This window comes from Sceloporus undulatus, chromosome 2 (assembly GCF_019175285.1).
Source record: "Sceloporus undulatus isolate JIND9_A2432 ecotype Alabama chromosome 2, SceUnd_v1.1, whole genome shotgun sequence".
Taxonomy (NCBI): Eukaryota; Metazoa; Chordata; class Lepidosauria; order Squamata; family Phrynosomatidae; genus Sceloporus; species Sceloporus undulatus.
The window spans coordinates 205,619,239-205,634,454 of record NC_056523.1 but is presented as its reverse complement, the minus strand read 5'-3'; the positions used below and the strand labels follow the sequence as shown (position 1 = coordinate 205,634,454).

At 39.3% G+C, this 15,216-nt stretch overlaps 1 protein-coding gene across 4 annotated transcripts in view; it reads left to right on the top strand.

Annotated features, from left to right (window-relative positions):
• MUSK (muscle associated receptor tyrosine kinase) overlaps nt 1-15,216 on the top strand; it is a 59,596-nt gene that overhangs the window by 40,539 nt on the left and 3,841 nt on the right. For 3 of the 4 annotated variants that reach the window (XM_042454662.1, XM_042454659.1, XM_042454663.1), the window contains 8 exons: nt 1,671-1,937; nt 4,189-4,364; nt 4,576-4,599; nt 6,184-6,272; nt 6,653-6,812; nt 7,579-7,762; nt 9,892-10,083; nt 14,007-14,155. In XM_042454662.1, coding sequence (XP_042310596.1) covers nt 1,671-1,937; nt 4,189-4,364; nt 4,576-4,599; nt 6,184-6,272; nt 6,653-6,812; nt 7,579-7,762; nt 9,892-10,083; nt 14,007-14,155 — 1,241 coding nt within the window. The remainder of the gene's footprint in view (nt 1-1,670; nt 1,938-4,188; nt 4,365-4,575; nt 4,600-6,183; nt 6,273-6,652; nt 6,813-7,578; nt 7,763-9,891; nt 10,084-14,006; nt 14,156-15,216) is intronic. The other variant, XM_042454661.1, reaches the window with a different exon arrangement.

Here is a 15,216-nt window from a genome sequence, read left to right as displayed (position 1 = left end):
TTGTGGCATTAGTTCAACCAAGCCTTTGTGTCTGCCTCTTTCTTTCCTGCTTCTTTCTACAATGATATTGCAGTAGCCTTTAGTACAAACAGTATCACTTTGGCTCTCCTACTGTTTCTCTGGGGGCATTACAATGCTATCATGTTCCTGTCATGATGAATTGCTTCCTTTTCTTCAGAACATGAGTGAAAAGCTTCCAGCTCCACTAGTATACGGAAAGAAATCAGAGAAAATATGTAAATTGTAATCCAGGGATGGAATGCTGAAAGAAAGAAAGAAAGAAAGAAAGAAAGAAAGAAAGAAAGAAAGAACAGTGTTCCTATAGCTGGAATGCATTCCTACATGTTGAGTGTTAGGGAAAACCTTTGAGTAATTTTGTCAGTGACAGGCAGTTCATTTTCCTTCAGGCAAATGGATTTTAAAAATGTCTTTTCCCCCTGACATCCATTATTTTTTTTACAAAGGTTACAGATAGCTCTGTTGGCATTTCCAAATATTTGGAGCTGATATAAACTGAACTCTGTGACCTTTGCATAAACTGTGAAAGAAGGAACAGCAATGATGGCTTTGGCTTAGTGTTGTCTGCTTGCAATTTTTGTTATGCAGAGCTGAATGTAATACAGTAAGGCAGGGACTTCCAGAACTGTGCTCTTGATGCCTGCCAGTACAAATTAGGTTTCAGAATAGAGAGTGGCAAGCTTGTTTGTGTATGTAGCTTCATGTGACCAAGCTGAAAAATCTTGTGAACTGGAAAAGAGATGATTCTTCTGAATTAAACTAAGGGGCAAAACAGACGGTCAAAAAGAACCGGCTTCCCCGTGGACTGGGGGCATGGCATTCAGACAGCAGTATGCCCCCAGTCTGCCGGGAAGTTGCACAGCCAACTGCACGTGCAATGGATTGCTGCACTGAAGAAATGCTGAAAAAACACAGCCGTGATGGCAAAGTTGCCCTTTCCCTGGTGCAAAAAAGAATGGCTTTCTGCTGCTCCTTTTTGCACCGGGAAAAGGTCGGGTTGGGGGCATGGTGTGTGGTTGCCACAGCCCCAAGCTGGCGAGCAAAGAAGTAGCAGCAAACCATTCCTTACTCGTCATCTGTTTCATTCCTTAGTGCCAGAAATTATTTTCCTTCCTATGTGAGGATAAGCAGGCTGGTAAAAATACTTGTTGGACTGTACATTTGTTAGACTTACTTGCAAGTCAGCTCTAGTGGGTGCAAGAAAAAGGAAAAGGCTTGCAGTCACCAGACCCATTCAGATCTGAACTTGCAGCAAACATTCTGTTGAGATCTAGAATCATTTTATAATGTGCTCTCCTGCATCTAGTGAACAAGATCCTCAGAAGCTTATCCAGTTAAGGAAACCTTCAGAATCTTAACATGGAACATCCAGATTTCATGTGAGGTTTCCACACTTGTGCCCTGTATCCCCACTGGGAAATGGAGACTCTGCAGGAGCAGTGGGTCCTCCCTTCAGGCCTTATGCACAATATGCAAAGGTCTCAAGATCTAATGGGAATAGTGATGCTAGGGTGAGACAGTGAGCATAGCCTTTCGAAGTGACTAGCAGATTGTACAGAAAATGACTAAATAACTACAGTACTTGTTTGCTTTGAATATCAGCATATTTCATCAATGCATAGAAATCCTTGTGTGTTTGTCCCTCCCACCAGCAGACTTTACAAGGGTGATGCAGGCTACTGTAGCACATACCGTGGAGAGGTCTGTAGTGCTCTGTTGGCAAAGGATGCATTTGTTTTCTTCAATGCTTCCTATGGAGACCCAGAGGAGACCCAAGAACTGCTTGTACGCACAGCATTGACTGAACTGAAAACAGTGAGTCCTCTGTGCCGCCCAGCTGCTGAGTCACTGCTGTGTCACTACATCTTCCAAGAATGCAATCCCTCCAGGATTGGACCTGCTCCCAAACCTGTTTGCAGGTAACCCATGGGAAAATGGATCTGATTTTTTTATGTACCCTGGATAATTTCCCTGCATCATGAAGAAAAAGTAGAATAAATGAGGTATAAAATGAATTCTCCCCAAAACTGTAATCATTATGGGGAGTCAGCAAGAATAACGTCAAACTCTGTATCATATTTCCATATTGTCATACTTCCATTATATGACACTGTGATCCCAAATATTAAGTGGCAGAATACATGGAATTAGTAGTAATAGTTGCTCCTTTAAAAAGTACACCCAAAGGCTTAGAAAAAACAACCCACAAGCCATTTACCTGGATACAGAAGAACCCGTCCTCCAATCCTGATGCAGTATCACTGAAGTTCTGACATTATTTATTTATTTACTTATATAGCGCTGTAGATTTGGTTTGGGTGTGGTTTTTTTTTTTTTATGGCTTACGAATACTTGGAACCAACTGCACAGTTCCTTGGATCTGGGCCAGCAAATACCTGCACTTTTCATCCCATACCTCCACATTGACTCATAAGTAATTTTTAAAGCATTAAGCCATACCAAATCCATTCCAAAATAAGCTCCCATGCTAGCCAAGAATTGGAGCCAACCAATCACTTCTGCCACCACCTGTTAGTTCAAGTAAGGAGCGTGGCTTTGTGTTTTGTTCATATCCAAAAACTTTCATGGACTCAGAGGTTGATTCAAAAACACACAACTATTTTCTTAGGTATGGCAAAACACCTCAACTTTGATGCCATATCACAAGCTTTTGTATGTCCCTGAGTTTCTGAAGCTGGTTGCTATTCAGTATGGTTCAGGTGAGGGCTTTTCTGTCTTCAGGAAGATGGTACCCATTGCACAGTTGAATCATTGGCTCATAGGTCATTTTCAAAATGTTAAGCCTTACCAAATCCATTCCAAAATAAGTCCCTACCCCAGCCAAGGCTTGTTTGGGGCCAGCCAGTCACTGCTATCACCACCTGTTAGTACAAGTAAGAAGCATAGATTTGTGTTTTGTTTATTAAAATGTTTATCTTGTCATTCATAGATGTGGCCTGTAATTGGGAGGTGGTGGTGAGGGTGCGGGGATAAGATAGATAGCATTCTGCAGTTCATTCTTTCCAAATGACTCTGAGGTCCCAGAATAAAGGAGATTAATAGCATTTGCATTTTTGATAGGAAAGCAATGTGTTTATACTTATTATTAATTGAACACAGCAGATTCCCTTCTGTAGTTCTTAATCATTAGCTAGTGCATAGCTGTTTACTAGCAGGTAGTCAATAGCTACCATGCAGTGAAGAAGCACAAACAATTCTCTTTTATGAACCTCCTAAATCATCACTGCCATAGGGTTTGCATCTGACTATTTTCTATAAGTAACTTGCCTAATATGCTGTTTTCAATGTTGTGTCTTCAAACTGACTCCAGTGTATGGTGATTCTATCCTAGCAGTTTCTTGGCACGATTTATTTAGCAAAGGTTTGTTGTTGTCTTCTCCTTAGGCTCATAAAAAATGTGACTTGCTCAAGGTTACCTAGTGGGTTTTCATGGCTAAGTGAGAACCTAAACCTTGGTCCCCCAGAGTCCTAGTCCAATGGTCAAATCACTACATCACACTGGCTTTCCTGCTTTCAGATACAGGAGTATAGCGCCAGTATTTTTAAAAACAGTGTTATCACTGATAGCACTATAGATACTAGGTTGAATACTCTTAAATCCAAACAGAAAAGAAACTCGGGAAGAAGCATCTTAAGTTATTTACTACATGGATGTACTGCCATTCTTCCAAATAAAGGAGATTAATAGCATTTGCATTTATAAAATATAAAGGTAGTTTATATTTTAAACACAGCTGGGGCAGGTGAGTGGAAACAATGAGCAAATTCAGGTGCCAGCTCTTTCTTATTGTAACTTTGAGGCATAGAAAATCAAGGAACTATGCAAATTATTCTGCCATTACATGATCTGCAGAGTTGGTATAGTGGTATCAGTAAGATGTTCCAGCTTAACATTAAAAACAAAACACCCTGCAGCACATGAATGCTTCACATCACATGGAATGAAGTCCTACTGAAATGCAGTAAAAAAGAGCAGGATAATGTGAGTTTATAGACCAGATCCTCACCTAGTATAAAAGATAAGAATTAAGGTAATAATGCTGAATATTTGAAGGCCTTCATCTATACTGTTCACAATAAATTCTTACTGCATTGTTGTTAACACATCACTAACTCTTGCATTTCATTGTTGTTTATAAAACAATGTAGAGAGCATTGCCTTGCTGTAAAGGATCTCTACTGCTTTAAGGAATGGCTTTCAATGGAAGAAAATGCCCGCAGAGGAATCTACAAACCTGGACTGATGTTACTTACCCTGCCAGAATGCAACAGACTTCCGAGCATACATCAAGACCCCAAGGCCTGCACATGGATTCCACATCTAGGTAAGTGGCCCATTAAGAGGATGGGGCCTGAGACTCTGAACATAGGTTTTTGGGGTATGATGTGACCTTTCGTAGGGGTTCTACTGAAAGTGAAAACTGTGGTCCTTGCAGAGCTGCTAGCTGATAACCTAGAAATCTTGAAACAGCTCCATACTGGAATTATTCCTATTTTCATTGGTTACATTTTGCTTCTATCTTTTTTCATCCTCAGATCTTAAAAAGGAAGATGTAACAAGTAAGTAGTTATTCTAGAATTTCCTAGAATATAAGATTGGCATTTTAGCTATATGGTTTTTATCTATGTGGAGATGGAGACCGTGCATTCTCAAGTAATGCTAAACCATAGTTCACTGTGATGTTCATGAACTGAACTCCCCTCTCCTCTAGTGTGAATGCAAAGAAGAGCACTTTGTTTCTGTTCAACTGAACAAGGTTTGTAATTATGCCTAGGCAAACAATGGGGTTTCAATTATGGTTTGTTGAAACAAGCCAATTTCATATCCATCGCTAATGATCCAGGTTTGTATCAATAAATTATAATTATCTCTAACAACATGTCTTGGTTTCTAGTAGTTAAAAGTCGAAGTAGATGTTTTCAGTTTCGCCCCTATAAATGTGCTGGAGGAGGAGCGGAAAGATAGGAGTGCATGATCCCAAACTTTCTGCCTGTTATCACTGTAGCATGGTTTAATGTTAACATGCAAACCACACAAATGGTATGGTGGCTTTGATATCAGTAGGATAGTGGATCCAGTAAAGATTGTTAGGGAGGAATGAGGGCAGGAGAATGTATGTTGCCTTGAACTCATTGAAGGAAAGGCAGGAAATTATACATGTAACAAACAAATAACTAATGTGTGCATGTGAATTTAAAATAAAACAAGTTAAAATAATATGGGACTTTATCACACCAGCCTTCTGTCTGGCCATAATTGTGTTTGTGTTAGAAGCAGAAACATACCAGTTTGGGACAATTCATTATCACGCTTCTCTGTAATTTCATGAAATTGCTGGTTTGGTGATCTATGATCCTGTGCGCTCTCTTCTGCATGGCCACCATAACCTTGCCTTTCTGCCCCATGCTCCACCCTGTGTGCTTGGTTTATTTTTTTATTTTTAATGCAATTGAGCAATATAGTAATAATAACAACTATGGCAATGGAAAGTAATTTTAAAAAAGAAAATAAATAGAAAGGTAAGGAAAACAGCATGCTTAGGAATAGTGAGGGGAAATCTTACCTACTGGCACCACATAACTGCCATAACTGCAGCAGAAAGGATCTATTGTACCTGAGGCCATAATGGGAGAGTAGCAGTATTGGGAGCCATTGATGGGTTTTCCCATCAATGAAAAGGTGTGTTCTACCAATATTTGAAATCCAAAGCAGCAATGAGAGAGACACAATATTATGTGATAAGTATGACCAAAGACACTATTATCCAATTTTAATTCTAGTTTAAAAGCTTTGTGTGATAATCTTCTTAAACTGCTGAAACTCATTCTATTGCTCTCCTGGGAAGGGAGTAGGATATATGATATGATTTTTGACCCCCTGTGTTTCAGTAAGCAGGCATTGAGAAAGGAGCAGAAAAAAAAAAGCAGCCCACAACAACCTTGTTAATAAGATTATGTGGAGAACCTGACCTGCTAAAAGCCAGCCTATCACTGCCTATCTCCCTGTTTGACTCACCTATCATTGAGTGGCCTCCCCATTTGAAAGGAAGCTCTTTAACCTTTCAGTATCACTGGAATAAATGTGATTTGTGCAGCCAAATATGATGGGTTCTCTGACTATGCTGTTTTACTGTTTCGTTTCAGCAACTTGTTACAAAGGCAATGGCTTAACTTACCAAGGTTCTATCAATGTCACAGCCTCTGGCATTCCTTGTCAAAAGTGGAATGAACAGGTGAGAAAGCACATTTCAAAGTGGAAGAAAGAACCTGTAGAAAACAGATGTTAAAACCCATATTTACTTGGAAGCAAGTAATTAAGAATCAATTCCAGACAAGGAGGAAAGGAAACATTTGACGGTGGGAAGAGTGAGCCATGCACTTGTTGCTTTCAGGTTTATTTACAGATCTCAAAATTAAGACCTTTATCTTGGAAGCTGTCTGGTGTCAAATGAGCAGGGAAACGGGGACTGGGTTGTCTGTTAAGGGGCTGAAATGAGAGAAACATTATTGGAGGGCAGGAGTATTGAAATATTCTGTGCATTCTACTTTAGCTGTGGAGGTGCTGCAATAGGAGACTCATTCTGGAAACTGTTATATTAATTCCTGTCACCAGGTACCTCATTCACACAGAAAAACCCCTCAGGTTTTCCCAGAACTCTCAAATGCAGTTAACTATTGCCGTAATCCAGGAGGTATAAATGAACAACCATGGTGTTACACAAAGGACGCATCTATAAAATGGGAATACTGCAATGTTCCTCATTGTGGAGATGGTAAGGTACTGTAGCATATAATTTATAGATGCTGTTTTGGCATGATATTTATTACACTGTTGATCTACTCCAGTTACCTCAGTAACCTGTGGATTCATTGCTTCAGAATATTTCAGTTCTGCATGAGCACGATAATGTTCCCATTTTAAATACCTTGGCAATAATACAAATGAGTAAAGATGTTGCAAGCACATCATAGAATGGAGTAGCATGCAGTGACAATAGCTCTGTGCCATTCTACTGTATATTAGAGTTTAATAACTGTTAGCCTGTACTACTTCTATTTCAATGGGATAAAAAATGGGATATGCACATGAAGCACCAGTTGATTTAGATTTAGCATGTTGCTTTGTTTTAACATATATTTATACAAAATAAGATGTGATTTAGCTTCTTCATATCTATTCCATCCTTTTTTTTTCAAAGATGCTGGACCGTATACAACACCATATCTCCCCATTATAATCTTTGCAACACCCCATTAGATAGGTTTTAATGAGAAATAGTCCAAAGACCACCCAGTAATTTCTTGTGGTTTTTTCAGGCTATGTGGCCATGTTCTAGAAGAGTTTATTCCTGACATTTCGCAAGCATCTGTTGCTGGCATCTTATTATTTCCACACCACACTCATCAGTAGTGTTGTTTGTTCACAGTCCTTGCATTGCAACTTCATATTAATTTCTCTGATGTTGTAGTGATACTACAAATACCTGAGCAGTGAATGCCTCAAAAATCTAAGTCACTGTTACTTGTTTCTTTTTTCAGAATCTTTGTCACAAGGAACAACAAAGCCAAGTGTAGCTGTACCACATTACCCTCCGTCTTTCTCCCCAACATACTCCATGACTGTCATTGTAGCTATCATCTCCAGCTTTGCAATGCTGTTTATTCTCATTATTACTGTTCTCGTTTGTTGTCGGAGGCAAAAGCAATGGAAAAACAAAACAAGGTGAGATCCAGGCTTTCTTGGACAGAGCCACATCTGGAGAGACTTAATTCATGCAGGAGTTCTTACATTTCATTTTGGCTTTGAACTACATTTGTCGTTGACTTAATTTTTATAGAAGGAATAAAATGGACCCTGCAATATTTTATAATGGATTTTAAAGACTATTGCCCACCACCTCTTCATAATTAGATTGCTATGGTGTTGAATTGCAGATGTTGAAAAGATTGGCTTATTCCAATAAGAATGCAATCCTAAGCATGTTTTTGTGAGTATGTGCCTTCATATTGTTTGTCAATGTATTGAGACCCCATGAATGTCTTAGCATTTTCTTAGGCAAGGGATATTCAGAGGTAGATTTGCCAGTTCCTTCCTCTGAAATATACTCAATATTCATTGGTGGTCCTCTGTCCAAGTGCTAACCAGGGCTGACACTGCTTAGCTTCCAAGATCAGCTGGGATTTGGTGCCTTTAGTGTAGGCCTTATTAATAGTTACACTGTGGTATGTGTTCTTAGGACTGTATTGCAACGTAGATTTCTAGTTCATCTTGAATAGTGCAGAAGTGAAGCAGAACACTTGTTTGTCACTCAGGATGATTATATCAAAAGATCACAAAAGATTACCACTGTCACCAAATTCCTATTTGCATCTTTACGTTGCTTTGAGTGTCTCTTCTCGCTGGTGAATTCATGCTGGTTCACAATGATTGCGGAATATCTTAACCATATTGAAACCAGGGCCATGTCACATAGGTTGACAATATACAGGTTTCCATCTTTGATGTAGAGCCATGCCTGGTGGTAGTGACCTACACAGTGACTTGGGCCTAGAGGTTGAGGATTCAGAAATACTAATGGAGAAGGCATCTGTTGAAAAGATGTCCTTCAGGCTCAAGATGCTGATTTTGTACAGAATTATACTGACAGTAGCTCTGTTTGAATGAATAATTCCATCCCATATATGAGAAGGGAGAAAACATTAGGGTTGCATGCACACCTACTTCACAACCATCTTCCTTTCTAAACATAAAAATATCACATAATACTAAGTTTATATTTTGATTTAAACAGTTGACAGGATAGGAGAACATACGGTGAGTAGCAGGCTTGTTGTTACCACTATGGAATCAGCTGCCACTTGTGACAATGTTGTTGCTATATAACAGGAAATCATCTCTTAGGGTGGGTCTGCACTGGTCAGAATATTCCAGGTAGGGAGACCAGATGTCAGAACTGTAAAGGAGTATAAGGCCCTGCAAAATGTAGGACATTCAAGAAAAATGTAGGACATTACAAAACAAAAGCTACAAACACTATTATAAATATAAAATCATGCTTCTTAGTCATGCTCAGAATGGAGAAGATTTGAATTCCTCCTTGACAGGAGGCTGAAATGTAGGACATGTACTGGAAAAGGAGGGCATCTGGTCACTCTTATTCCAGGCTGCTGTATTGTATTCTGGCCCTGAAGGTGCCCCAGATTTGTTCTTTACCTCCCCCTCCACATCTGATAATCTCCATTGGTGGGGAAAATTGGTACATTTGACCTGTGTAGACTTGCCCCTAGAAAGTGGTAACAAAAGCTTCTGTGGAGAGGAGGGGATGTCCTCAAAAAGATTTAAAGGTCTGCTATAAGAAACAGTCAAGATTAGTTTTCAATAGAGCTATGCATTTTAAGTGTATTTGTTGTGGCTACCCCTGTATAATGACTATTTATAACAATGTTACCCAAGCAGGTCAAATAGTTGCTTTAAAAAAACCCAAATGGAATGTGTCTTTGACATCCTTAGCTTATATCTAGGTCAGTTTAAGTGTTTACAAATGTAGTCACTCCAAGTGGAAATTTGGGGGTACAGATGCTATTGAATAATCAGAGGGAAAGGAGTTACTCCAACTCTTCCAACGCATATGCTGTCGCCATAAACTTCTGAAATATGATTAATTTCATATGTGGATCATGTGGATACTGTGTGCTTTATAATTTGATTACCATGTGCTATTATTACTGTGTATTTGTTACCCCTGTCTGCTTACCAGGATCCTACCAGGTTAGGGTTTTTAAAAGTTACAGTACCTGTTGATATGACACACGGCTTGTATTAAGGCCACACATTTGTTTCTCTCATTTCAGGGAATCAGTGCCACCGGCTCTGACAACACTTCCTTCTGAGCTCTTATTGGATAGATTGCATCCAAATCCCATGTATCAGCGCATGCCTTTACTCTTGAATCCAAAATTATTCAGTCTGGAGTATCCACGAAACAACATTGAATATGTGAGAGATATTGGAGAAGGAGCTTTTGGACGGGTTTTCCAAGCAAGGTGAATACATCACAGCCATGGAGTATCGCTGTTACCTGGTTGTTTAAACTTAAATAAAACCCTAGTGTTAGAAAAATGAATATTAATAAAGTGAGCATATTGAGTTGAATTAATTAAGCCGAAACTGGCAGATCCTCCAAAGAGAAGTAGTACTGTAACATGTTTAGATAATGTAGGGCTTTTTAAAAAAAACCAAGATGAAAATTTCCTTTGGTATAATTTTAAAGGGAAATTTATAGCTGTTTGCTATGCCCACAGACATTGTACGTTCTTCAAGTAGTCATAAAAAAATCCACATCAGGATCAGGAACAAATCATGCTGTTTAAAGACCCTGAGCGAAAACATTTGTATAGTGGCAGCTGGTGGTTCCAATGCTAGTGGGGTTGTGAATCTGCTCTGAGCTCTGGATAATGTTAATGGAGCCATTGAAGATGCTGAGTCTGTTTTGGAGATATGTTTTAGCACCTTGAGTAACTCATTTGAAGTCAGACCAAAACCTGAAGTGAATTCACCATCCCTCTGACAGGGGAGTCATCAGTTACCACTGCAAATTGTAAGAGAACTGTATGAAGTCAAAAGTTCAACCAACCTGGAAGGGAGGACTTATACTGAATAGTAAATACAGTGGAATGAATCTCTGCAATTATTAAATTTTGACTTCCTTAATTCATCAATGTGATATGCTCATGTGGCTAATTCAATAGTTACTTATAATACTTTGAATTGCAAGGATCTGAATTATTTAAAAAAAACAGAGAAGAGAATTATATGTGATCTCAAATAAAAAGAAGGAAAAAGATAATGCATAGGAAGCCAATTTCTGCAGTGTGGTGTAAACCTCTTTTAGCTCATTGAGTTGTGTGTCATAATGGATAATGGGTTCCTATTTGCTCGTTTTTCAACTAAATGCGTTTAGGGTGGTATAATTTTGTGATCAGGAGGAATCATTGATATGGTAGACATGGAGAGCATGGTATAAAATAATTACTAAAAGAAATATTGAAAACTGAAGAAAGATAACAAATCATGCCATGTAAGCATCCACATTACAAGTGCAAACTAGTTCAGTTCAGAGCTGGGTTGCAGATTCAGTTCCAAACCTGCTAAGTTTAAATTTGAGTCGCAGTTGCAGAATATTAGTTGTGTGGCTGCAGAATTAGGGTGTTTTGAGTTCGGATTTTGATTCCTTGCTCATGGCTCAGCAAACTATGTTAAGTGAAAGGTCTAAAAAACAAAACAAAATCTCCCTATGATCTTATTGCTTTGTGCAAGTGCCTTTTACAGGTGGTAAACATGTCTAAAGCCACACACTGAAACTTTTGCAAATGACAAAATGGATAGTGGGCACATTAACAGAGCTTCCTCCTGCCCATCACACGTGTTCACAGTTTCCCAAAAGTCAGAGGTCAAAAAGGCATTTAACTTTAGCTGAGGCATTTATGGAGAATTGTGTTTCCCTTGATTGCAAAGCTACATGGGCCTGAATTGCAGCTGTGTTGCTGTCCTGGAAGATTTGTTTTCAGATGGGCATTTTGCCATTCTCTGGTATTTGACAATGATGTGACATTCACTGTAGCCAACTGCACCTGTCACACTGCCATATGTCTGGAGCAGACATTGTGAAAACTGGAAGTTTGCTTTGGAGACTAGAACTTCCTCCAGCTACTGCATAGCAAAGCAGCCTGACATTTAAGGAACAGCTGAAAGAGTTTGCTGTGTGTGTGGTCACTCCATTCTCAAGGCAGCTATCTCCTTCTATATACTGCCACACACAGAGGCAACAGCAAGTAGGTTATGGCAGTATATTCACAGGCAAGCCTGTGGGCCACTTCAAATGCAATAAACACAACACAACAACAACAACAAACCCTCCGGGGTGTGATAGGTATACAGAATAAAACAAATATAAAATTGAATTATACTTTGAACCGATGTGATATAGTGATATCACCTTATGATAAAGAACATTGTTTTTTATGGAATTCGTATGATTTTGTTGTAACAAGATTAAATTTGCAAGAATAATGCTATAGAAAGCTCATGAATGATATTAATTGTAAAGGAAGTATAATTCTACTCCAAATGTAGCCAACTTGGCTAAATAACCTGTAGCAATAAATATAATAGCTCATTCTAACTTTACATTGTGGTTTATAGTTTATTAAGCTGAGCTTGAACTGATCTGACCTGGTCCATGATGCCATACCTTATCTATGTTTTCCCTTATGCTTGACTATGATTTATTCTGCCAAGAATAAGCATCATGCTTTTATGTTCCTTCCTTGCTCATCTTCCACTTCTCCTCTTGCTCCTTTTAACCGTTGTTTTGTTATTTGTTTAAATCACAGTTTCTTCTTACATTTGACAATGAAACTGTGGTTTAATCTTGGCATGCTGATATGAAACATTGTTTTTTCTGGGTTTATAAACAGCCAGTTATTGTAGCCAGGCTATGTCAAGCTTGAGGTACAATTGCACATGGTGCTTTGCTTCTTTCTCAATCTTTGTTCAGTATAACATCAGTTTCATTTCCAGTGCCTAGTTTTCATCTTCATATAAATAGCAATGTTGCCATTGATACTCTGTCTTTCCCTGAAACTAGAAATCAAAGCAGCTTACAAGAATTAAAATAGATACTGAAAAATAAAGCATATAGGTAAAGACATACACAAATGAGTGTGGTTAAAATATAATTATACAGTTTATAGAATTAGGAAGAATATAAAATATAGCCATAAAAAGGCAACAAGTAAAAGCTGTTCTGCACATTTTGAAAAGCCTTTTCCTTATAAAGAGTCAGGCGGGTTACAAACTGCCACTTGGGACGTCCTCAGGACGTCCCAGTTTAAAAAAGGGGCGTCTCTTCCAGACGCCCCTATTCCTGTTACGGACTCTGGCGGCTGCTCCACACGGCTGCCACCATTTTGACGTAACGGACGCTGTGCGTCCGCACATCGCATGGCGCTAATGACGTCACGAGTACGCCATTGGCGCCTCGCGGCGTCATGAGCGCACCGCCAGAAGAAGCTTCATTTTGGAGCTTCTTTTTTGCTCCATAAGGGAGCAGCGCAGTTTGGCTGTGGCGGCTCCCTCACAGAGCAAACAGGAGAGCCGGGAGACCACCTCAAAGCGGCGGTTTGTAACGCCTCCCTGTTTCTAAAAGCTTACAAAAAAGAAAAGGCCTTCACCTGCCTGAAGAAGGACAATAAGGAGCAAGGCTGTCTATCCTTTCCAAGAAAGGGAGTTCCAAATATTGATTTTGTAAACCTATTTACATCTTTTTTTAGATTAAATTTTACTAGATTTTTAGTATGAGGAGTCTAATTTACAATTAAAATAATATATAATCAAAGATAAGGAAATAGAGGAAAAAGAGAAAAAGAAGGGTAACAAAGAAAAAAAAGGGGGGTGTTCCCCTTATTTCTTATCCAGCTCTTTATTCATAATGCCCAGCAGAAACATTTCTGGTAACAATACAACATCTACCTTTAGATTTTTTTTTTTGAATGAACATATAAATCTTAGTAACTTTTCACCTTCTTACAAGCCACAAAACTATTTACATCTTGATCCTAAGGAGCATTGCACATGACAGGAATCTAGTATAAGGGGCCATTGCTTATTGCCAGACTCAGGGCTGACCTGACAGAGTGAGATGACTGCATCAGGCTGTAGGTTTGCGTTGTTCCTGCAAGGGCAGCAAATTGATAGTGATTTAATTTGTTATTATTGCAGTGTCATTGGCATGGTGTGGGAGATGCTTGTAGGCTCTTCTGCCTCAAGTACCAAAATAACTTGGGTAGGTTTGTGTAATGTGTTATGGCTGGGGTACTGTTTGTAGTCCTGCCCTTGGTAGAAAAAGGTCTTGAGCTAGTTCTGCTGCAGCAGCTTTTGAACCCCTGACTATCTATTCTTCTCTTAGGGCACCTGGACTACTTCCTTATGAACCGTTCACAATGGTGGCAGTGAAGATGCTCAAAGAAGAGGCCTCAGCAGACATGCAAGCTGACTTTCAGAGAGAAGCTGCTCTCATGGCAGAATTTGATAATCCTAACATTGTCAAACTTTTAGGTACCAAACCCAACACTGTTGGCATCTTCATTTTTAATATAAGCTTTAAAAGTCTTCCCCTCTTCACAGACAGACTAGGTAGCTGTCTAGGGTAGTATACTTCAGGGCAGCTACCATGCCAGAAGTAGAGCCCTAGATTTGGTTCTGATCTTGCTTCAAAAATATCTGCCTGCCTACCCAGAATCCTCTGTAATGTTTACAAAAGACACAGAACTGTCATCATTCCATGTTTTTCCCACCTCGTAGGTGTATTGTAACACAATGCATCATTTGATGTGCCTTTCCCACACTCTCACCTCATATCACAGGCTGCTAGACTGTGTATGTGTAAATCTCCCTATGTGAATATGAATGGTACTACTAATTAATCAAACCCAATATTCATTTCAGTGGAAATATAACTAAAGAGGGATTTCTAGGGGGCCAAGGAGTTTAAAGTAGTTTCTTCAGGCTGAAATGCCAGCAGAGAATACAGCAGCAGAAACAGGAAATGGGAAGTGAACACTCAGTTGGAGTGATCCCTTTGTTTATTATCACCATGTTGGATAAATTAGGAAAGGCCAAGCAGATTCATCAGTTTCATGTCATGGGGGTGTGGGACTGTCGAGCATCACTTGACCTAAGGATCATTTTCATGCACACTTTTCTTTTTAGCCAGACACAGATGTTTTCACAAAGTGAACGGTTGTCTACTTTTTGTAACTGAAGAGACAACAGCTGGGGCCATCAGCAAAAATTCAACTTAAGCTACCAAATGTGATTGAAAATGTTCATAAGAAAGCCAAAGGTGTAAATGTAGAAAGACTTTCTCCCATTTTCATAGACTCATAGAGCTGGAAGGAACCATAGGGCCCATCGAGTTCAACCCCCTCCCCAGCAGGAACACTAATCAAAGCATCCCCAACAGATGGCCATCCAGACTCTGTTTAAAAATCTCCAAAGAAGGAGACTCCAAGGCACCATAATCCACTGTGAAAAAGCTCTGACCATCAGGAAGTTCCTCCTGAGATTTAGGTGGAATTTTGTATGGCACCACATGATTCAGTAATATATATAAACCA